The sequence below is a fragment of the Microcaecilia unicolor genome, chromosome 12 (genome assembly GCF_901765095.1).
Source record: "Microcaecilia unicolor chromosome 12, aMicUni1.1, whole genome shotgun sequence".
Taxonomy (NCBI): domain Eukaryota; kingdom Metazoa; phylum Chordata; class Amphibia; order Gymnophiona; family Siphonopidae; genus Microcaecilia; species Microcaecilia unicolor.
In genome coordinates, this window is record NC_044042.1 from 98,329,425 (window position 1) to 98,352,982 (window position 23,558).

Here is a 23,558-nt window from a genome sequence, read left to right on the forward strand (position 1 = left end):
TTAAAATAACTCTCTTTGTACAATGCTTTCATCTATCCCCTTCCCTGCCTTGGATCCTCTACTCTGTTTTATGGGCTTTTCCATGCTGATGACTTCTCAGCTACACTGGAAAAGGAACCCACCAATTGCACCATGAAATCACTAATAAGGAGAAATTAGGTCTTACTTGATCATTTTCTTTCCATTAGTCCTTCCCACTATTCCAGAACCTGTGAGACAGCAGGTGGAGAAAGAGAACTGAAAACTGATCTGAGACATCTCACTTGGCATCCAGTCCAGCTCCTCAGTATTTATGTAAACAAGTCGGAATAAACACAACCACCTTAAACAACTTGCTAACCTAACACTAACCAGATGAGCAAACTTGTAGAGGACAATAGTTATGCAGGAAGCACAATGGAAGGAAGGAGTCATTATTTGACCAATTTACACCGACTAAAAATCTAAGAAACCTTGGGTGGACCTCTGGAATAGTGGGAAGGACTAAAAGGAAAGAAAAATTTCAGGTTAAGACCTAATTTCTCCTTCCATTACGTAGTTTCCTACTATTCCAAGAACCTGTGAGATGTCCAAAAGCAATCCCTAGAGTGAGTGGGATGCTGGCACTGTCACCCTGCAGACCGAAGCCCCAAAACTGACTTCCAAGCATGCCATGTCTACCCTGTAGTGCTTTGCAAAAGTACGTCGTGTCAACCACATCGCTGCCTTGCAAATATCTGCCTGAGACAGCACTGTAGTCTCCACCCAGGATGTCGCTATACGCCTCATAGAACGAGTCCGCAAGGCCAAAGAAGCCTGCTTCCCTGCAAGCAAATAAACTGATGCTTGTCTCCTACAGCCATCTAACAATTGTGGGCTCGGAAGACATGAGGCCAAGCCTCAGTTTACAAAAAAGCACAGTCTGTTGTGAAAACTCATTCGTGACTTCCAGATATCTAGTAAGGACTCTATGCACATCAAGAAGCTTCAGGGAAGAATACTGAGCCTCCTGTCCTCTCCACAAAAGGGTGAAAGCTCCACAGATTAGTTGAGATGAAATGCAGATACCACTTTCAGAAGAAAGGAAGGAACCATGCGCAGGGAGACCCCCGCCTCCGAAAAGTGACGAAATGGATCCAGACAAGAGAGCCTGAAGTTCTGAAACCCTACATGCTGACAAAACAGCTACTAAGAATGCTGGTTTAGCGCAAGATCTGTTCTGGAATATTCTGGCCTTTTCTTTTGGGTCTGCTTATTTCTGTTTCTGTGAGTTTCCACTGATAGTTACAGGAATTTCTGGCTGACCACAAACTGACAAAGACCATTGCCATGACATCCCAACCAACCGTCTTGTTACCAATAATTTGACCAGACCCCCCCCCCCCCCCCGGCCCCCCTTGTCATGACATCCCAACTGTTTGTTACTGAGCAGAGGTGTGGCAAGGACACTAAGGCCCTATCACAGGTCTCCTATGTACTTGCAGGATTGCTGATTGGGTGATATACGAGGTGGTCCTTTGTGTGATGGGAAGGGTATATAAGTAACTGCTCATCTAAAGAGACTCTGAAATAGTCCTGATGGCAAGCAAGTTTCATATCCTTGTATCAGCCTATTTCTGGGGGGGGGGGGGGGGGGGTACTCTCCCCCCCCCCAATAAAAACTAATTCTCTATAGCTAGTAATCTTTCTTTCATTCATTCTCTCTCTTCTTTCTCTCTGTTCTATGACCTTTGTAAGTTTGTATGGCAGTGAGGAATAAAACTTTCCTTCCTACTGTTAAGACTCTGTTCTGTAAAAATACTAATGTCAAGAGCCAATAATATTTCTTGTGCTGTTGCTAGTGAGAAATAAAGATTCCATTTCTTCTTCTAACTTAGCCTGAGTTTTTTTTAATAAGAATAGCATGACCAAACGCGCAACCTAGTACAGATCTTTCAAGGAGACTTTCCTGAGTGACTCAAAAAGGAGACTTCTAAAGAGCCCAGAAGACTAAGTTAAGGTTCCACTCCAGACACAATGTACAAAAGGACAGCCGCAAGTGGCCCATTCCCTGCAATAATCAAATGATATCCAGATGAGCTGCAAAAGACATCTTCTGTAGTTGGCCCCTTAAACAGGCCAAAGCCACAACCTGAACTTTTAGAGAACCCAACAATATTTTTTTCTGAAGGCCCACCTGGAGAAACACTAGGATGTGCGAGGTCTGAGCAGATAGTCTATGCTCAGAAACAGCTCTTGAATGTCCTCCACACCCTTGCTTACACCATGGACGTACAGCGTTTCTAAGCCTGAAGCAAGATAACAATGACAATAATCTTTAGAGCACCGGACCTTGCTTCAGTAGGCCGGGTACCTGCGGAAGATGGAGACGACCCCGGTCCTGCATTCGAATCAGGTATGCATACCACAGCCTCGTGATCAATCCAGGGCTATGAGAATTATTCAACCCCAGTGCAATGCAATCCTTTTCAACATGCGGCCTCTACCGTGGGCCAAGGAGGGAAGACATACAGTAGATGTATCTCTGGCTAGGGCTACAATAGGACATCAATCCCCATCAAGCCTGGATCTTTCCCATAGCTGAAGAACTTGCGCACTTGGATATTTCTTTTCATCACCATCAGTCCAGAAGTGGAGAATCCCATCGGTCCACTATCAGCTGAAACCTCTGGCTGGATAGTGCCCATTCTTCCCAGGTCCAAGGATTACCTGCTAGAAAGTCCACCTGCACATTCAAGGACCCAGTGATGTGAGCTGCCAACAGCCAGAGAATATCTTTCTCTACCCAACTTATGAGGGAGGCCGCCTCCATCGCCATCGAATGACGGTGGGTCCTGCCTTGATTCCTGATATAAGCCACAGTCATTGCATTATCGGAGAAAAATCGGACTGAGGCCCCACCAGAAAGGAAGCGAAGTCGCGTAAGGCATTCCGCACTGCCCTCAGCTCCAAGCGATTTAGCGACCACTGAGACTCCTGTTCCATCCAGGTACCCAGTGCCAGATGGAACTTGTAATGAGCTCTCCAATCAGACTTCTTAACATCCGTTGTCACCACCCATTGTGTTATCGGAAAGGGAGCTCCGACAGTCAAATTCCTGGTCAAAAACCACTACTGAATACTTTTTCTGGTAACCAGCATCCAAGGAAGATGAAAGTTATACTTCTGCGACACCGGAGACCAGTGGCTGAGAAGAGACTCATGTAAATAGCTGCATATGAGCCCCTGCCCATGGCACTAAAAAAGGCAAATACCATACAAAGGGGAACAACACACACACAAAAAAACAAAAAAAAAAAACAGAGTAGGGAAGGACCAATGGACTTTCACAAAGAAACTCAAGCACAGAAGTCATTTAATGTAATTTACCAAGTTTATTATGTCTGGACAATAAACTTGGTACATTACATTAAATGACCTCTATGCTTGGGTCCTTTGTGGAATTCCATTGGTCCTACCTTTGTCCATGGCACCACTTCCTTCACCGCCATAACTGACTCCAGAACCTGGACCAGCCTTGACTAAGAAGACAAATCTGTTCAACTATCTTCAATTTCCTGAGCTCCATGATGAAGATGCTCTCCCATGCTGTGTCGAATAGAACACCCAGATACTCCAGCTTCTGATGGAGTTCATCTGCTCTTCTTGAAATTGATCATCCATCCCAACAACTGCAGAAGATGGACAACTCTGTCTGTTGACATAGGACAATGCACAAATGAGCCCGTCGTCAACCAACGGGTGAACTCTGATTCCCTGGGGCCCAAATAAGGACACCACCCCCACCACAATCTTGGTAAACTTTCTTGGAGCGGTGGTGAGACCGAAGGGCAAAGCCCTGAACTGGAAATGATGGCCTAGCATCCCAAAACAAAGAAACCTCTGATGCGGTGGCCATACAGATATATACAAACATGCCTCCTTGAGATCGAGGGTGGTGAGAAATTCTCCCACTTGAACCGTGGCTATGACTGCTCTTAGTGTTTCCATGTGAAAGTGGGACACTCGGAGTCAGAGGTATAAGACCATTGAGATCTAAGGCTGGACAAAAGATGCCTTCCTTTTTTGGCACCAAGAAGTAGACAGAGTTGTTGCTGTTCGGCCTGGGGAACTGAACAATGGCCCTGAGCACCAGCAAGGAATCTACGTTGGCCTGAACCTCAACTCCCTTGGTTCCCTATTGACAAGGAGGCTGCAAAAAGAGAGGAGTAACCAGGCAGGAGACCTCCAACTTGTAACCTTTTCTGTAAGAATATCCAGAACCCACTGGCCTGACGTGATTTTGGCCCACTCCTTCCAAAACTCCTGAAGACATCATCCCACTGAAGGAAGAGTGGACCAGGCTTGCATCATTATACCAAACAGCACACGGCACCTCTTCCTCCTCCCCCCTCTGATGTTCCGGGCTTGTGCCAGGCATCATACTCCTCCTAACTTCCTAATGCTCAGTGCTATGAGCGTGCCTTTATTTGCATGTCATTAGCACTGAGAATTAGGGAGTTGTTCTGGCGTGTTTTTTTCTCTGGCACTGTTCAGTACAGTGCAAGAGCTTTAAGCATTGGGGCCTCAGTACTTTCAGGATAATCTCCCTCCTCAGGGGGGATTCTCCATCCTCTAGTGGCTCCTTCAAAGATGGCTCCTCTGAGCAGACTGAGCCCACATTAAATAAGGAGGGAGAAGCTGAGATAGCCTTATCTGCCCACTCCTGAATGTCTAAATGAGATCTCTTATGTGCCGGAGGGGCAGTGAGGCAAGAAACTAAAGTACCTTGCAGCAACTCTGACTGTCCCTGCTTCAGTAAATAGGCCTGATGTAAGAGCAATATAAACTCTGAAGAAAAAACAAAAATCCCGATGTAACTGACTGCTCCATCAGACCCTGAGGCTGTAAAATAACAGCTATGCTCCATGCATGGACAGAGGCTGCTTCACACTGCCAGTTGGCACCAATGCCCGCGCTCTCCTTCATCAAACTGTGCATTGGCCCTGCTGAAGAGCCCGAATACCCCAGAATATTCGGATGCTGCGCCAAATATAAATGTGCTGCAGACAACTGCTTCCTTTGCATCACGCGGAAATTCCTAACTTGCACTCACTTCAATGCCCTGACGCTATCCAGCAGGTCTCACAGTGGGAACACTGCTTAACTGCCTCCATTCACCCCAACTGTCACAAGTGCAGCACAGCGTGTCCCAAGAATTGAGTCAGGATCCCTCCCCTGCACCAAGTAGAACTTCCAGCCCTCCGAGCATAGTAACACAGTAGATGACAGCAGAAAAAGACATGCACGGTCCCATCCAGTCTGCCCAACAAGATAAACTCATATGTGCTATTTTTTGTGTATACCTTACCTTGATTTGTATCTGCCGTTTTTAGGGCACAGAACGTAGATGTCTTGCCCAGCACTAGCCCCGCCTCCCAACCACCAGCCCCGCCTCCCCCCACCAGCTCTGCCACCCAATCTCGGCTAAGCTTTACTATGTTAGGATCCCTCCCCTGCACTAAGTAGAACTTCCAGCCCTCCAAGTGGTTCCAAGTGAAACTTTAGTCGGATTTAACACTGCTAACTGCGCCCCCCCGAAAGCTCAGAGCCTCCACAAGTCTTGCCACATATGAGAAAGACTCAGGACCGATACCCTGCCCCATGCTCTCCAGCAAACCTCTTTCCTTTTTTTTTTTTAAGTTGTTATGCTGGAAAAGGAGAGCTCCACAGGAAACAGAAGAGATGTGAAGGGAGAGAAGTAAATTCAGAGGACACCAGAGAAAGGGATTTGAAAACCTCCAGATACGACTCTGCAGACTCAAGCCACCCACAAAGCTTAACTGGGCACCGGCTAACCAACTGGACCAGGAGTAAAACACTCAGAACCAGAGGCTCTAAAAAGTGTGTCCATCCACTTGTTCATGATAGAAAATACTGAGGAGATGGACTGGATGCCAAGAAAGATATGTCTCAACTCAAATTTTCAGTTCTCTAACTCCACCTGCTGGTTGATGGACACAACTATCCCATAGGGTTCTGGAAAAGTGGGGAACCAGGTAAAGGAAACACTTATTTATGGACCCTCAACAAACACATAATTAGCTACAAAATAAACACCTACATTTCTAACTTGCTGGAGAAATAAACTCATGCCAAAAAGCACTGCACTATCTGAGTGAGAAAGAAAGCACTAGGTATTCCTATGCTACAAGTGAACCAGAAATATGAGGGGTACTCATTCCTGAGCAAACCAAGTGATTGCTGTACATGGCTTAAGACAGTTTAGAGATGTTTTCAAAATGTAATCACAGATGGCTGGTGTAATGAAAGGTCAGCGGGGGTGGGGGTGTCTAGCATTGTAGAACTTGCCTATTACTGTTTTCATTGCAGATGTCAATGGACAACAGAGTTACTGCCAACATGGGTCCAATCTAAACCACTGACCTAAAGCAGTGCTGTTCAACCCTCTCCTGGAGGTACACCTAGCCACTCAAGCTTCCCACAATAAATATGCAAGAAAAATCTGCATACATTGGAGACCAAGCTACAGAGCCTTCTTGCTTAAAATTTAGAGCAAATCTCAACTTACATCTTCCAAAAATCTTTTGGAGCATCAGCTATGAACTCGGTGTAACAGGCAACCAGTCGGGTCAGGTCCAATACAGGTCTCCTTCCAAAACCTGTATTTGTTTTCTCTCTGTTATTAACGACGCTCCTTTCCTCTTTTATTGTAGTCTGTTAACCGCACTGTGCGTACCCTCATTAGACAGTATAGAAAGAACTCGATGAACAATAAAAATCTATTTTATGCACTCGACTGGCCAGGTGTGCCTCCAGAACAGAGTTGAGAAGCAGCTTGATGTGTCTTTTCTCCAGCTCATTTTGAATTTAATATGCCATAGAACTCAACAGATACAACACATCAAAGACAACTATTTCCCTCTGGAATTTAAGTAATACCCCTTGCAGTCTGGATTAGCAGATTAGATTGCCTGACAGCTAGAGGAATCATAGCACCTCCCTGGTTTTACCCTATTGTATGTTGGAATAAGCAAGAATGGATTGCTTGTGTCCCTGGACATGGAGGTGCCCACTTACTCTACTTCTAGTAGTACAAAGCAAACAAGCACAACAGGGGAGGTCTAAAGATCCATGATTCGATAGACGAGGGGGCAAACTTACCGTGTTGCATTTCTCAATCAGCAGTCTGATTTCTGGCTTCACCTTTTCTATGATATCCACAAGCTGCTGGTTGCTCTTCAGCATCCCGTTTGGCATGATAAACACTTTTGTACCTGCATGATTTTTTTTTTTTTTTTGGGGGGGGGGGGGGGGGGGTAAGAGAGAAGATAAGACACTTCAGTCCCACATTTGCCTAAATGTTTCTAATTTTACATTTTAATCTGTTTATTGAAAACTGGATAAATGCTCAGCATACATAATAATTTGAATTACAATTACACTAGTGAACAATAGGTTTGCAGATCTTAAGTTTACAATTTTACCCCCACTCCCCTCTTTTTCCCCTATCAACTAAAGCAGTGAAGGCTGTAAGAAGCTTTTAACCCCCACCCCCCAGTGGGTGGTCAGACAGCAAATTCTACTGTATTCCTAAAGATCCAATGAACCTGGAGGAAATGCTGTGCTGGAAGGCAGCAAGTCTAAACAAAACCCACCCCATCAAAGATGTTTATTCCCCACACATTGTTAAGGTTAAATTGGAGCTATATGTATGTAAACTCCAAAAACAAGGAAGGACACTGAGAGAACAGACCTGAAGATACAGCTGAAGGACATGAGCAACCCCAAAGGCCTCACATGTGCATAATGATTCTGCGGTGTTAGCTGACATATTACTTCAGGAGTACCTTCAGCAGGGTCTGGGCTAGTGAAAAGGGCTGCACACTGTCATATGGGAGAGCAGCATTTGACTCCTGAGCCCTATTTCTGCTCACGGGGATGGACAGGAATATTGAGGAAGATGCATGCACAGCATCTGGAGGGAGACTTGACTTACAGCTTAATGACAACACCTAGTGTTCACAGAACCTATGTTAGCTAGGTTCCTGAGGGACCAGCCTGTGCCCTTACCTTCTCCTCACCACAGTGGCTCAGTGGAGTTGAGAGGGGACAGGGGACCTGAAGCTAAAGAAGCCACTGTTGAAAACGTTCAGGCAACATGCTGAGCTCATTCACTTTCCTTTGCCTACCTGAGAGGTCTTCGTCCGTGTCATCCAGTTTTCTCTTTTTCAAATGTGGCTACGGGATAAATACAATTTTTTTTTTTTTTTTAGACAACTCAAGCTAGGGGTTAAAAACAGTGCGAAAAATTTATCATCCCATAAATACAACCTTCAAAAATATAATGAAAAAGCAATTCCCCACATGATTTTCATGCTCATGAAAGTATTTTACCAGCTGTCTGAAAACTGCCCGCATTCCCCATACTTTTGCCTGTACTGTGGGGGTCATGTTCTCAGGACAGATAACATATGGTGCACTTCTGTATTTTCAAAAATACTTGCTTTAAGTCAGAAAGAGTACCTGCAGAAAAATGAGGTTGAAAATGTCCACAGGCACTTTTTTCTTAGACGTGTACTGTCACTTCAAGGACTGGTTTAAGTCCCTGAACAACAAATATACCCATGGATTTTGCAGCAATGTGAAAAGTATGAAAATTGCAAATACAAACATCAAGATAAAAGGAGGTCAAATAAGGCAAATAAAAGAATAACATTAACAGTCACACACCAAATAACCTGCCAAGACGAAATTATACTGTTGACCCATAAGACAAAGACTACTGTATTGTCCCTATATCGCTCTATGGTGGGACCTCATCTTGAGTATTATGTGCAATTCTGGTCACCATATCTCAAAAAGCAGAATTAAAAAAGGTACAAGAGCAGCGACCAAAATGATTAAGAGGATGAACTCCTCCCATATAATGATAGGCTTAGACTGTTCACCTTGGAAAAGGGACGGCTTGAGGGGGGATACGATAGAGCTCTACAAAATCCTGAATGGAGGAGAACGGATAAACGTCAATCAATTGTTTACTCTTTCAAAAACTACAAAGACTAGGGTGCACTTCAAGAAGTTACATGGTAATACTTTTAAAATGAATAGGAGGAAATATTTTTTCAATTCATTGCCCGAGTTGACTATCTGGGTTTTAAAAAAAGGTTTGGACAGGTTTTTGGAGGAAAAGTCCATAAACTGTTATTAAGCCCACCTTTTTGATGCTGCTTTTAACTCCTAACCCTTATTCACTTGTTCAGAACCCTTATTTTATCATCCTACTACTACTACTACTACTTAACATTTCTAGAGCGCTACTAGGGTTACGCAGCGCTGTACAATTTAACAAAGAGAGACAGTCCCTGCTCAAAGAGCTTACAATCTAATAGACAAGTGAACGGTCGGTCCGATAGGGGCAGTCAAATTGGGGCAGTCTGGATTCACTGAACGGTAAGGGTTAGGTGCCGAACGCAGCATTGAAGAGGTGGGCTTTAAGCAAAGACTTGAAGACGGGCAGGGAGGGGGCTTGGCGTAAGGGTTCAGGAAGGTTGTTCCAAGCATAGGGTGAGGCGAGGCAGAATGAGCGGAGCCTGGAGTTGGCGGTGGTGGAGAAGGGTACTGAGAGGAGGGATTTATCCTGTGAACGGAGGTTACGGGCGGGAACGTAAGGGGAGATGAGGGTAGAGAGGTAGTGAGGGGCAGCAGACTGAGTGCATTTGTAGGTAAGAAGGAGAAGCTTGAATTGAATGCGGTATCTGATCGGAAGCCAGTGAAGTGACCTGAGGAGAGGGGTGATATGAGTATATCGGTTCTGGCGGAATATGAGACGTGCAGCAGAGTTCTGAACAGACTGAAGGGGGGATAGATGGCTCAGTGGGAGGCCGGTGAGGAGTAAGTTGCAGTAGTCCAGGCGAGAGGTAATGAGAGCGTGGACGAGAGTTCGGGTGGTGTGTTCAGAGAGGAAAGGGCGAATTTTGCTGATGTTAAAGAGGAAGAAGCGACAGGTCTTAGCTATCTGCTGGATATGCGCAGAGAAGGAGAGAGAGGAGTCAAAGATGACTCCGAGGTTGCGGGCAGATGAGACGGGGAGGATGAGGGTGTTATCAACTGAGATAGAAAGTGGAGGAAGAGGAGAAGTGGGTTTTGGTGGAAAGACGATAAGCTCGGTCTTGGACATGTTCAGTTTCAGGTGGCGGTTGGACATCCAGGCAGCAATGTCGGATAAGCAGGCCGATACCTTTGCCTGGGTCTCCGCGGTGATGTCTGGTATGGAGAGATACAGTTGGGTGTCATCAGCATAGAGATGATACTGGAAACCATGAGATGAGATCAGGGAGCCCAGGGAAGAGGTGTAGATTGAGAAGAGAAGGGGTCCAAGGACCGATCCCTGGGGAACACCAACAGATAAGGGGATGGGGGTGGAGGAAGATCCATGAGAGTGAACTTTGAAGGTGCGGTGGGAGAGATAGGAGGAGAACCAGGAGAGGACAGAGCCCTGGAACCCAAATGAGGACAGTGTGGCAAGAAGTAAGTCATGATTGACAGTGTCAAAAGCGGCGGATAGATCCAGGAGGATGAGGATGGAGTAGTGGCCTCTGGATTTGGCAAGGAACAGGTCATTACAGACTTTAGAAAGTGCTGTTTCTGTCGAGTGAAGAGGGCGAAAACCGGATTGAAGCGGATCAAGGATGGCATGAGAGGAGAGAAAATCAAGGCAGCGGCTGTGGACTGCGCGCTCAAGTGTCTTGGAGAGGAAGGGTAGGAGGGAGATGGGGCGGTAGTTGGAGGGACAGGTAGGGTCAAGTGATGGTTTTTTGAGGAGTGGCGTGACTACAGCATGCTTGAAGGTGTCGGGGACAGTTGCAGTGGAGAGAGAGAGGTTGAGGATATGACAGATGGAGGGGGTGATAGTAGGAGAGATGGTGTTAAGTAAGTTGGTGGGGATGGGATCAGAGGAACAAGTGGTGCATTTTGAGGAGGAAAGAAGGCGGGCGGTTTCATCCTTGGAGATATCAGGAAAGGAGGAGAAGGAGGTCTGGGTTGGTTGGTTGAGGGAGAGGGTTGAAGAGTGAAGAGGAGGAGGTGTATCTTGTATCTTGTAACTAATCCTTTCGGGCCCCATGATCTGTGCTCCCAAAGGGAGTGGGGCAAGGATTAAAAGGCATAAAAAAAATCCAAGAGTGGCCGTGTTGATTACAATTGTAAAACCAATAATATTAGATCAGGGCTACATCAAAGTTGAAGGAATGGCAACTGGCGAATGGTAAATAGCATGAGTACCAGGATTAACCCTGAGGTTACAGCAATAACAGAAATCACAAAGAGAACTATTCCCAAACAAAATAGGTATGGGTACAACATTAGGTGTTGGTGTATTCAGGGTAGACTCTAATGGCTCCTGTTGGGAAAAGATTGTATATTTGTAATGGCCTTCCTCCTACTTCACTGATAAATAACCAAGGTCTCCAACTGGTATTAAGTATGTTATAGGTTATCACCCAGAAATCAACCACCTCACAATTGTCAGGCCTAACTAGAGGTATGTCTGTCTGCTCAATTTGCAGAGCTATACTTCCTCCAAACAAGGAAAGGGTGTAAATACAATTTCGCCCAGGACCAATAGTCAAGGGATCAAGCAATGGCTCACACAATATCTGAAATCGGGTCAATGGATCCCAACTGGGGTCGTCTTCCGGAGCCAGATTCCAATGGGGATGCCTTACATCGTCAGAATCCCTAAAACTCAGTTCATCTACACTATCCCCGAGATCAAAACTTACACTATCCCAATCCCGGGACAGGGATGGAAGTTTTAGGGAGAGGTAAGAGAGGCCGGCACCAAGGTGCCTCAGGAGAATATGATATAAAAAGTCACAGATAAGAACAGAGACAAATAGAACGTCACGTCTGTGCCAGAGCCAGTGGTGCGAGGCGGGACTGGAGGTTGGGAGGCGGGGATAGTGCTGGGCAGACTTATACGGTCTGTGCCAGAGCCGGTGGTGGGAGGCGGGGATAGTGCTGGGCAGACTTATACGGCCTGTGCCAGAGCCGGTGGTTGGGAGGCGGGGCTGGTGGTTGGGAGGCGGGGATAGTGCTGGGCAGACTTATACGGTCTGTGCCCTGAAGAGCATAGGTACAAATCAAAGTAGGGTACAAATCAAAGTAGGGTACACACAAAAAGTAGCACACATGAGTTGTCTTGTTGGGCAGACTGGATGGACCGTGCAGGTCTTTTTCTGCCGTCATCTACTATGTTACTATGTCACCAGCAGAGGATCCTACCGTACCAGAGCACTGTAAAACATTGACGGACGGGAACAGCTGTATTGAAAGGGAAAACCAAAGCATAAGTTAATAACACAAGGATGAAGATGGAAGTCCCCTTACAGGGTTACGGGGCAGAGAGGAAACTAAATGTCAGGGACTATTAGAAATCTGCAGCTTGAAGAGCAAACCACAGGAAGGTGCTACCAAGAAGGGGAAATGGGCAGAAAAGAAATGATAAGGAAAAATAACAGTATGTAATCAGATGTAAGTGGTGCCGTAATGAAAAAGAGCTAATCAATAAACAGGAAAGGTTGGAGATTCTGAACAGGGAAGATGGTACCAGTGGGAATCAAAGACTGGAAAAGAAAAAAGTTCAAATCAAACGTGTAGCTAGAAAAATGGGGACAGAAACTAGAAGAGAGACCGCAAAAGAGGAAGAAACTATTTCACATCAGTGTGTTTTAAAAATCCAACTACAGAGAATAGAAAGAGAAAAATTAACATGTCAGTTTAGGGAAAATAAGGAGGGAAAGAAAACAGGGGCAAATCGCAAGGGGAAAGAGTCAGGGAAAGCGGCAGCAGAGGGCAGCCCATGAAAAAGTATAAAAAGGGAGAGAGAGCGGGAAGGAATCTAAGAGTAGGGTGAGAGGAAAAGGAAAGATGGAGGAAGCGCCGGATTTGGACGCATGATCTGGGAATATATATATCCCCTCTGCGGACAAAGACGGCGTGTGAAAAGCGAGAGGAAAGTGTTCGAGATCAGCAAACAGCGGTCACCAATGTTTTTCTATCCCCTCTATCCCGGGAAGAAGTGCCCCTCTCCCATGGTGGACACAAGTCCAAACGGGCGAGGGAGGTCTACTACTACTTATCATTTCTATCATCCTCACTTTAATATTCCCTTATCTCGTTTGCCTATTTGTCTGTCCTAATTAGATTGTAAGCTCTGTCGAGCAGGGACTGTCTCTTCATGTTCAAGTATACAGCGCTGCATACATCTAGTAGCACTATAGAAATGATAAGTAGTAGTAGTAAGATAGACACAGGGAAAGCCACTACTTATCCCTAGGCTGGGTAGCATAGAATCTTGCTACTCTTTGGGATTCTGCCAGGTACTTGTGACCTGGTTTGACCACTGTTGGAAGCAGGATACTGGGCTAGATGGACCATCGGTCTAGCCCAGTAAGGCTATTCTTTATATTCTTGTTCATTAAAAGGTTGAACAAAGAGCTGCTGGGTCTTAATAAAGACAAATCTCTATGGGAAAGATGCAGAACTCAAAAACAGCTAAATATACAAAATAAGAGGAAACACTTTTGTCAACTATACAGATATAGAATCATGTGTGCTGTCCAGGTAAGCCTTTGAAAAATATTCCTCTACCAAATCTTTGAAAAAATAAATTGAGATTTATTAACTACTTTATGAAAAGAATAACCCAAGGCAGTGTATAACAGATACAGATTGACAAACAACGTACAACAATAGTAAAATGACCAAATGTAAGCATAAAACACAATCGGTGCTGGAAACAGGCAAATTAAATCCTAGTAATTTTTTTTTGTTACATTTGTACCCCGCGCTTTCCCACTCATGGCAGGCTCAATGCGGCTTACATGGGGCAATGGAGGGTTAAGTGACTTGCCCAGAGTCACAAGGAGGTGCCTGTGCCTGAAGTGGGAATCGAACTCAGTTCCTCAGTTCCCCAGGACCAAAGTCCACCACCCTAACCACTAGGCCACTCCTCCACTCCAAAATAGCAATATGATACGGTATTCAAAATACACATATTAAAACAGCACAGCAGAACCTTCATATAACAACGTGATGGCAGCAGAATACAAATGATACACCATAAAGGCAACATGGAAGAACATATATATAACAGGTAAGATACTTATATCAATACAAATACACATGAAGAACCTTAATAGACATGCATTAGAACATACAAATAGATATGATGCTCACATCATCAGTACAATACCATGAAACATCTTAAAAAAGGCAGTGTGGGGACAAAACAAGTGGCCTTACTATTCTATATTGTAAACCTGACTTTCCACAGACTTAGGCCATGTCAGCTCCCATGCAGAGGCTTTTGTTCCTTACAAATGTAACAAAAAATAAAAAATAATAGGCCTCAAGCACACTGCTGACACATCAAGGTTAACAGAGGCAAGACAACTATGAGTGGAATGGAACGGGTCGATGTGGAGCGTCTGTTTACGCTTTCCAAAAATACTAGGACAAGGGGGCATGCGTTGAAGCTGCAGAGTGGTAAATTTAAAACGAATCGGAGGAAATTTTTCTTCACTCAACGCATAGTTAAACTCTGGAATTCACTGCTGGAAAAGGTGGTTAAGGCGGTTAACTTAGTGGACTTCAAAAATAGGGTTGGACGGCTTCCTGGAGGAAAAAGCCATAGAATGCTATTGAATGGACAAGGGAATAATATCGTTTATTTACTATACCGTTTCTAATTGCATTGACAAAACAGAACGGTTTACATCTTAAAAATAACATATTAAAAAAAAAAAAACATATAAGAAATCCATACAGTATTTTTAGGATGGGAGGGAAAAATTGCTTGTTCTTTTGGACGCTGTCAGTGACAGGGTGCTGGGCTCGATGGACCCTTGGCCTGTCCCATTATGGCGATGCTTATGTACTTAACTGTTCAAAACAATTTTTGTTTACTGTGCTGGGGACCTTCATGGACAAGAAGAAAACATCTAAAGCATCAGAGTCAGGTCCTTGAACCCCAAAAGCCACAACATTGGTAAACCTCTAGTCAGCCTGGCACCAAACCAGAGGAATGCATATAAAACCCTCCTTCACAAGCTAATAGCTAGCTGGCTGTTATCTCGGGCAGTTCACGCAAGAGCTGCTATCAGCTGCCCCGAGCAGCCACATGCCTGCAAGCTCACCTGCCTGGGTAGAGGTGAAACCCATTTGCCACCCTCTGTCTACAGTCCCTGACCTGCTACGGATCCAGTGTTCGTGTTTCCATCTCTCAGGTTGACCTGCTTTTTCTCTAAGTGCCTGGGATGTCAGGTGTCATATAAGTTTTAGACTAGAGGTAGTGTGCGTTATTTTTGCCTTGACAGATACATGAAATCGTTGTTCTACCATCATTGTGGGTAATTCTACCTAAATATTGTCTCTAATTACATTTGCTGTCATTATCTTTAATAAAATAGCTTTCCTATTCTTCTAATACCTAAGCCTTGTGTCCTTTCCTCTCAGAGTTAATTTGGACTGTTCTGAATTTGGATTGCGTGAGTGGGAAGCTTGTGAATTAATCCTAGACTGCTAAATTATCATCATTTGTTATATTTGTACTTCCCTGCCCTCTACCAGGGTAATTGTGTTTAGTCCCCACAGCAGCAAAAGGGAAAGGTACAGGTGAGACATATAGACAGACTAGATGGATAGGACAAAGTTATTGGGATAAATGGTAGCTAAACTGAAGACAAGTTTTACGCACAGTTGAATAAGGTATGTGGAACTGCCAATAATTGGCTTTTTAACAAGCAATTATTGGCGCTAATTGGAATCAATTGTGGGTACTGAGCAAATTGAAGGTGAAGATCCTGCTGTTGGATCTTAGGACGATTGTGCAGAGCCTTGTAATTCACTGTATTTAGGGATGTCATCTGCTAAGTTCCAGGCTCTGCAGGTCATCCAGAATGTGGCGGCACGGTTAATTACTGGCACTTCAAGATCTGCACATATTTCCCATTTTGAAACATTTGCACTGGCTGCCCGTTATGCACCGGGTGATGTTTAAAGCTCTCACACTAATTTATCAGCAGGTTTATGCAAACGTTCCAGTTTACTTTAATACTGTCATGAAATTGTACCATCCTAGCTGTTCTTTAGGCTCTGAAAGATCTCAGCAATTATGTCTACCCTCGCCTACTACTATGTGGATAATACAGCATGTTCATTTTCGACTGCTGAACCTAATTTGTGGATGACCTTCTAGGCCACTTAAGACTATGTAATAGTCTTTAGCTATTTAAAAGACTCGAAGACCCATTTTTTTTTTTTTGTAAAAGCCTTTCTGGAGGACTGAGATATTTTTAGACTGTATCCATGATGATGGACTCTGCTTCTTGATTTGTCCTGTTTTATGTCATAAGATTTTATGTATATTGTTTGGGTAAAGGCGGGATACAAATGTAAAACAAATAAAAGTGCGTGTGATCCGCGCCTAAGTTTTACATGCATCCCAAAAAAGGGGGTGCGGAAAAGGGTCATGGGTGGAGTGTCGTTTTGGATTACACGTGCAGTTATAGAATAAGAAGAGGGTTCTGTGCATAATTTAGGTGGGTGCATTTGCACCACGTTTTCATTGGTGCAAACAGATGTGTCTAAATTTACGTGTGACCTCCAGGGCTTAAGCGCTATTCTATAAACCGCGCCTAACTTTAAGCATAGTTATAGAATAGCGCTTAAGCAGAGGTTTTCTGGCACAGATTTTTTTTAGGCGCAATTTATAGAATTCACCCCCATATGCATTAGAAGACTACTGACTTCTTAAATACATAAAACAGAAAAGTACCATCTTCAACAAATCTGGCCTAATAGAAATGCTTGTTATGGTATTCGATCCAATTTTAAAGAGCTTTTAATCAAGCACTAACCTAGTAATACACATCAACATACAAGAGAGAGTTAAACAGAAACAAGTTCAACAGTACCACAGACAGGTGGCAAAAGGCAAACTTACAGCATCATGGCAATTGGTGAGAAGAATGGGGTCAGGGACTGGCAGATTCATCTCTGAGTGGATCTGTGTAAGATCTTGGATGTTAAGGTTTGGATCCTAGAAAAGGGGATGCAACAGACAAAACACCATCAAAATGTGTACATATCAGTTCTAATGGATAAAATTCTCTTTTAATGGGCAATTTTTAAGCTATCCCAATCAAAAGTCAGCTTCGTTGGCGTGATATTAAAAAGGTACATAGTCTAAATTTTAAAACAAATGCAATCTCATTTTAGATAGAATGTGAACGTTCCAGAATTATTTTAGAAAAGGATCTGTTAATGTAGAGCCTTTTCTAAAATACATGCAGCAGTGCATGTGGAATAGTGATTTTACATAGATAAATGGTGAAACTCTGAACAGGGAAAACACACGTAAGCTGGTATTTCACAACCTACATGTTTAAATGCGGGCATTTTTGTTTGTTACATTTAGGTATACTAGGCATTTTCCTGTCCCCCTCAGACAATTGAGGGGTAAGTGACATGCCCATGAACACAAGGTGCCACATTGGGATTTGCCTCATGTTCTAACCACCAGGCTACTGTCTCTCTTACACACACGTGCCTGTCATTTTGCAAACTGGCACATATACATGCTGCTATTAGCAAGAGAGGCCTCATTCCTTATATATTTCTCTTACTACCCCTCCCCTCTCTCCATTAAGGGCTCACTCAAACAAGCACTTTGTACAAACTTACACATGCAAGAGAGCAGCCGTAAATCCCAACATTGATATGTTACTACATATATGAATAGATTTTGATGCAACCCAAGACCTTCCTAAACCATGCCCACATTGTGTGTGTGTGTGTTAGGTTTTACATGCCCATGTGATAATACAAATGTAAATGCAGGTATTTATTTACATATGTAAATTGTGAATGGGACTTCTAAACTAAAGAGCCAAAGGAAGTAAAAAAAAAAAAAAAAAAACTTGTTAGTGAGGTTCATGTCTTTGTAATTTGGCACTTCCTGTGCAGTAAGAATACCCACAGGCTCAGCTAGGGGTACAGATGGCAGTCAGATGCATCATATCCAGAATCAAGTCCTGCATTACACAGAAAACTTCCAATGGAATGGCTCATGGCGCCTACTAAGGATCTGCAGCTCTAAGCTTTGCACCCCAACAAACGTGTCAATTCAGGCAGAATTGATCACTACAAACAGCATTTCAACATAGCAAGCTTAGAAAGGGGAAAACGGTTCTTAAAAAACGGCTTCTGACTTAGAACGATTTGCTCCTGCCTGAAAGGCTCTCTCCCTACTTCCAGGACAGTAAGTATCCACTCACCACAGGCCTGGCAAGAAAGATCCTCCTGTACTTAAACAGAGCTTTGTGGCTACAGAACAGAAGCAGCAAATAGAGTTTAGCTGAAGCTACTCCGGATCATCGTTTAGAATTATTAGTTTTTAATGCTTTGCCATTACATTTAATTACAAAGCACAAAATGAAGCCCAGCTGGCATTGAGAAATCAATCTGTAGGAAGGAGTTTTGTAGAATCAGAAAGCCACACCAGCTAAACTAAATTAGGACATAAAATGCAGAATAAGCACCAGGACTTAATTTGCTGGGGTACAGCCTGGAACACAGTTCCACCATTTCTTTTCAGACTCCAGAGCACAGGGGAGTTCTGATCTGCAGGGAAGAGGAGGGGAAGTGACCCTGGAGCAGAACACAGAGCAATCACACTACTGCAATGGTTCCCAAACTTGTCCTGGGGCAACCCCCAACCAACCAGGTTTTCAGGATATCATAATGAATATTCTCGAGAATATTTGCATACCAAGGAGGCAGTGTATGCATATTTATTGTGACTATCCTGAAAACCTGGCTGGCTGGGGGTTGCCCCAGGCTTGTGAACCACTGCTCTACTGCCTAATCCAGCCCTTCTCTCTGTTGCTCCTGCATCTCCAACTCCACTTTCTTTTTGTCTACAAATTAAGCCCTGGTAACCACCCTAGTCTCAAAGCAGATGACTGACAACAAGGAAACCATCACTGATTTTAGAGGGAAATCCCTGCAACAGTCAGCACCCATCACTGAACTATGACTTACCTTGAGGAAGTCATCGAGTTCTAACAATTTCTTTGGGAAAAAGCTTGCAACCAGGTCCTCTGCCTGAGTGGAGGAAGAAATAATAGTTAAGATACTGTCAACATGGTTAAAGTGCTATAGCATACACGCCCGCATTTCCATGCCCCTCTATACAATGTACTTTCAGCAAAATGTACCCCAACATATCACTTTGATTATTGGCACCTATTATACAGTGATGTGAAAAAGTTCCCCCCATCCCCTTCTGATTTCTCCTCTTATTGTATATGTCACACTGAATGGTCTCTGATCTTTCCCCATAGTTTTAAACTTGAACTTTCTGCCAGAGGCAGAAACTTAACTGTCACAGCCTACAGCATTAACAGCCTCTAGAAGACATGGCAGGGGCTAGTTCAGTCTTCATAGCCATCCGCTCTCCCTCCCCAAGGTATCAGGTGAGTTCCCACCCACCAATTTCCCCCAGGACAATTCCCACCAAGGACTTTTCCCCCCTGGACATTTACCACCCTCCCTAACCTGTAGCTTCTTTCTTGTATCGGGTCCCATAAGTCCTGGTGGTGCATTTTTTTTTTTTTAGAGCAGCATATGGATGTACACAGAGAACGTATAACAACAGAATAACTTTTCATAGGTAGAGTAGTAATTTGTTATAAATCGTAATCAGTGTGTCATTTTGAGGGGCTTGAAACCTAGTTTAGGGGGGTGTGGGGGCATTGCCACCCCCACATGAACTGCATGTCTGGAAGAAGAAAGGGATGTGTAAAAGAAAATGTTTGGGGGGTGTGGGTACTTGCCCCCCCCCCCCCCAAATGATATGGAAGAGAAAAGGGAGGGAGATTATTTGTCCTAGTGTGTTTTTTGGGGTTATGGGTGGGAATTGTCCTCCCTGGTGTAGTTGGAAATAGTTCAGTGGGAATTGTCCTAGAACCCTCCCCAATTCCTGCCCATCCCTAGCATACCTCTTCATTTATAGCCTTACAATATACCATATAATCTTAAGACTCTTTATATTAGTCTAATACCCTAGTACCTTAGCAAGTTTTAATTAAACAGCTCAATAATACTAAGATGCAGACAGCAGAGAGAGGGGTGTTATCCAGTCTTTTGCACTGAGTGTCACATTTATGATTATCTCCCAGGATGTACTCTAAGCAAGGTTAATTCATGATTTTAACACATTATCACCTTTTGGACTTAAAAAAGATAGACTTCTCAGTTTTTCTATTATTCTGGGGTGGGGTTTTTTGGGGGGTGGGGGGGGTGGATGCATTTTCAATATAACATCAATAGAAATTGAATTAGGATTATTGTTAGAAGATAAGTTGTAATCTAAGGGTCAACTAATGTGTATCATAAAATTTATAATAAAAAAGATATGGAAAAAAAAGAAATTGAATTAGGATAATGAGCCTTATACCATAGACATTTTACATTAAATTTTTTTCATAAGATTAAATTACGATAGAGCTCAAATATAGTCCACTAAAGACGTCTCCTGTCTTATATTTGAGCTCTATAGTTCTTTAATTTTATGAAAATTTTTAATGTAAAATGTCAAGGCTCTTATACCTTGGAATCCTCTTCCTTGGAATAATTCAAATTCTTATTCCAAGGAAGAGGATTTGGGTTTGTTTGTTTTTTTTTTTTTACAGGAAATAACAAAACAAGCCAACTGGGTGAAAACCCATTAATTATCACAGTTGGAAAGTAACTCAAACCCCACTATCCGTAGCACCTTTGCCTTCCAAGAAAAACTGCAGTTGAGATGCTTCATAAAATATATAACAATGATTATCTAAGCAAACTGTACATTCGCAAGGGTATCTCAGCTGAAATTTAGCGCCCAAATCTATAGCCTTCTGACGAAGGCTCAGAAACTGCCATCATCTGACTTGGGTAGCTTACAGGCATATTTTCAAAGCACTTAGCCTTCCAAAGTTCCACAGGTTTCTATGGAACTTTGGAAGGCTAAGTGCTTTGAAAATATGCCTCTTAGCTACATCAGGAAATATAGAAACTTTTCCTTCAAAATTTTAAATCTTTAGCCTTGAAATAAAGACGAAGAAAGCTTCTTTATTCTTGAAGACAAAAGTCACTATCAAGATTGATCTTGACACGATCTCCTCCTGTGATTTCTCCCATATGTCTGTCAAATTCAGACTGTCTGAAGAAACATCCACCAAGATCATCCTCTATCAGGAGTAGATTATTTGTTAGAATTAGGCAAATAATATATTCTATACAATGGAGGAAGCACCTCAGCTGAATACTTATAAACAACTTGAAGATATTTGTAAAATGTTTCTTTGGAGTTAGTGACATTAATAGAGGAAAGTTAAGCAGGTGAAGGTTTAAAAACCTAGTATAACTCTCAACGTCAACTTTTCTCTGAAAAAAGTAAATGATCCAGTATAAAAGAAGTTTGAGAAGTTTTCACTTGTACAACTTGGCCTACTAAATCTTCCAGTTTCTCTCCATGTATTTTAAAAGTTTCTTCAAAGTGCTGAATCTACAAAGCATTTTCATTCACAAGTGGGAGAACTGAAGAGCATACCTTATAAATAGATTCCAAGCCAGACCAAATGGAGTCTAGGGTCACCTATGCCGGTATAACCAGGGGAGGGATCTTCAACTTTTTCCTGGTAACCTCTTTGGTTCCTCCAGCCTCAGCCAGCACTACTGGCTGACTGGAAGATATCATTCTCACAGGAGCAGAGGGGGAAGCCTGTCCTCCCATAGAGACCAAGAGCAGTGGTGAAAGTCCTGACGCTGACAGAGACTCGGGCATCTCAGTGCTCCATAGTGCTGGAGGAATCTGAGACCATCGGGCTAAGCGAAAACTCGTTCTCCAGTGCGGGGCTCTTCCTCCCGCACTGCACAACGGATTCACCTGTAGAAGCATTCACAGAAACAAACTGAGTAATCTCCATCTGCTGCAAGGAATATACCAGGGGCACTGGAGGGAGTCCAGATTTTACCCTTCCACTTAGGCATTTCAAGAAAAAAGGTAGGTTCTACTATATTGTTGTTTTATGGCTGCTTTTACCTTTTTTTTTTTCCTCTGTAATGTTGTTGTGCTGCTGTTTTTATCATTTTATGTCTGATTATTTTTAAACAATCAAAAAACAGGAGAAACAAGCCCCTACCAAAAAGTAAAACTGCAAAATTGCCTAGGTTTGTACCAACTACGCCTTACACTCAATTCACGTAAAGGACCAATGATCTATATAAATAATTCTCACCTCCAACGTTCTGAACCGCACTGTGTGGCAGGGAAACACTGAAGCCCTGTAGTCTTCTAGGCTGTCAGCACCACTCACTCTCACTCATAGACCCGCCTTCAGCCACGCCCCATCCACACATAATTCACAACCCCAACATTCTAAATGTAAATTTGTAGTTGCAAGATCCCATGAGTGTCTGCCCCGCCCTCGCGTCACAACGTGATGACGTGAAGGGCGGGGCTATGACACTCAGCCAATCGCCAGTTCCACTGCCCTCCGACGCTACCCCCCTGACGCACTGCGAGAAACAGCGGCCTACGCAGGGCCTCCACCCCCCCCCCCCCACCGATGCACAGCGACAAACACCGAGCTACGCAGGGGGGAGGAGTGCCGTCCGAACACCTGATCCGCCGGGACCCCGAAGCTGCCGCACGCCAAAACAAAACTACCCACTTGCACCCTCCCCACGCTGCCGTCCTGCGCCCTCCCGACGCTGCCGCATGTAAACCTTGCTAGCGCCCGTTTCATTGCTCACAGAAATGGGCATTTTTTACAGGAAGTCCAATTGCTATCACTGGTGTTAGAGACTAGGAAAAAAGAATTGGTTGAAAAAACTCCAAACTGGAGAAAAACAATCGATTCCAAAAAAATCCCTTGTCTCTATTCAAAATCAAAAAAGCATCCCAAGTGAAAGCGAATGCTACATACCTGTAGAAGGTATTCTCCGAGGACAGCAGGCTGATTGTTCTCACTGATGGGTGACGTCCACGGCAGCCCCTCCAATCGGAATCTTCACTAGCAAAGGCCTTTGCTAGTCCTCGCGCGCCAATGCGCGGCCGTCTTCCCGCCCGAAACCGGCTTGTGCCGGCCAGTCTCATATGTAGCAAAACAAAGACAAGGGAAGACACAACTCCAAAGGGGAGGCGGGCGGGTTTGTGAGAACAATCAGCCTGCTGTCCTCGGAGAATACCTTCTACAGGTATGTAGCATTCGCTTTCTCCGAGGACAAGCAGGCTGCTTGTTCTCACTGATGGGGTATCCCTAGCCCCCAGGCTCACTCAAAACAACAACCATGGTCAATTGGGCCTCGCAACGGCGAGGACATAACTGAGATTGACCTAAAAAATTTACCAACTAACTGAGAGTGCAGCCTGGAACAGAACAAACAGGGCCCTCGGGGGGTGGAGTTGGATCCTAAAGCCCAAACAGGTTCTGAAGAACTGACTGCCCGAACCGACTGTCGCGTCG

At 43.9% G+C, this 23,558-nt stretch overlaps 1 protein-coding gene across 1 annotated transcript in view; it reads right to left on the reverse strand.

The window, feature by feature from the left end:
* Positions 1 to 23,558, reverse strand: part of PSME3 (proteasome activator subunit 3) — an 85,495-nt gene that overhangs the window by 39,402 nt on the left and 22,535 nt on the right. Inside the window, exons 3-6 of the mRNA XM_030220787.1 lie at positions 19,087 to 19,149; positions 16,988 to 17,083; positions 8,172 to 8,220; positions 7,144 to 7,256 (exon numbers count right to left, since the gene is read on the reverse strand). Of these exons, the coding sequence (XP_030076647.1) occupies positions 7,144 to 7,256; positions 8,172 to 8,220; positions 16,988 to 17,083; positions 19,087 to 19,149 (321 nt within the window). The remainder of the gene's footprint in view (positions 1 to 7,143; positions 7,257 to 8,171; positions 8,221 to 16,987; positions 17,084 to 19,086; positions 19,150 to 23,558) is intronic.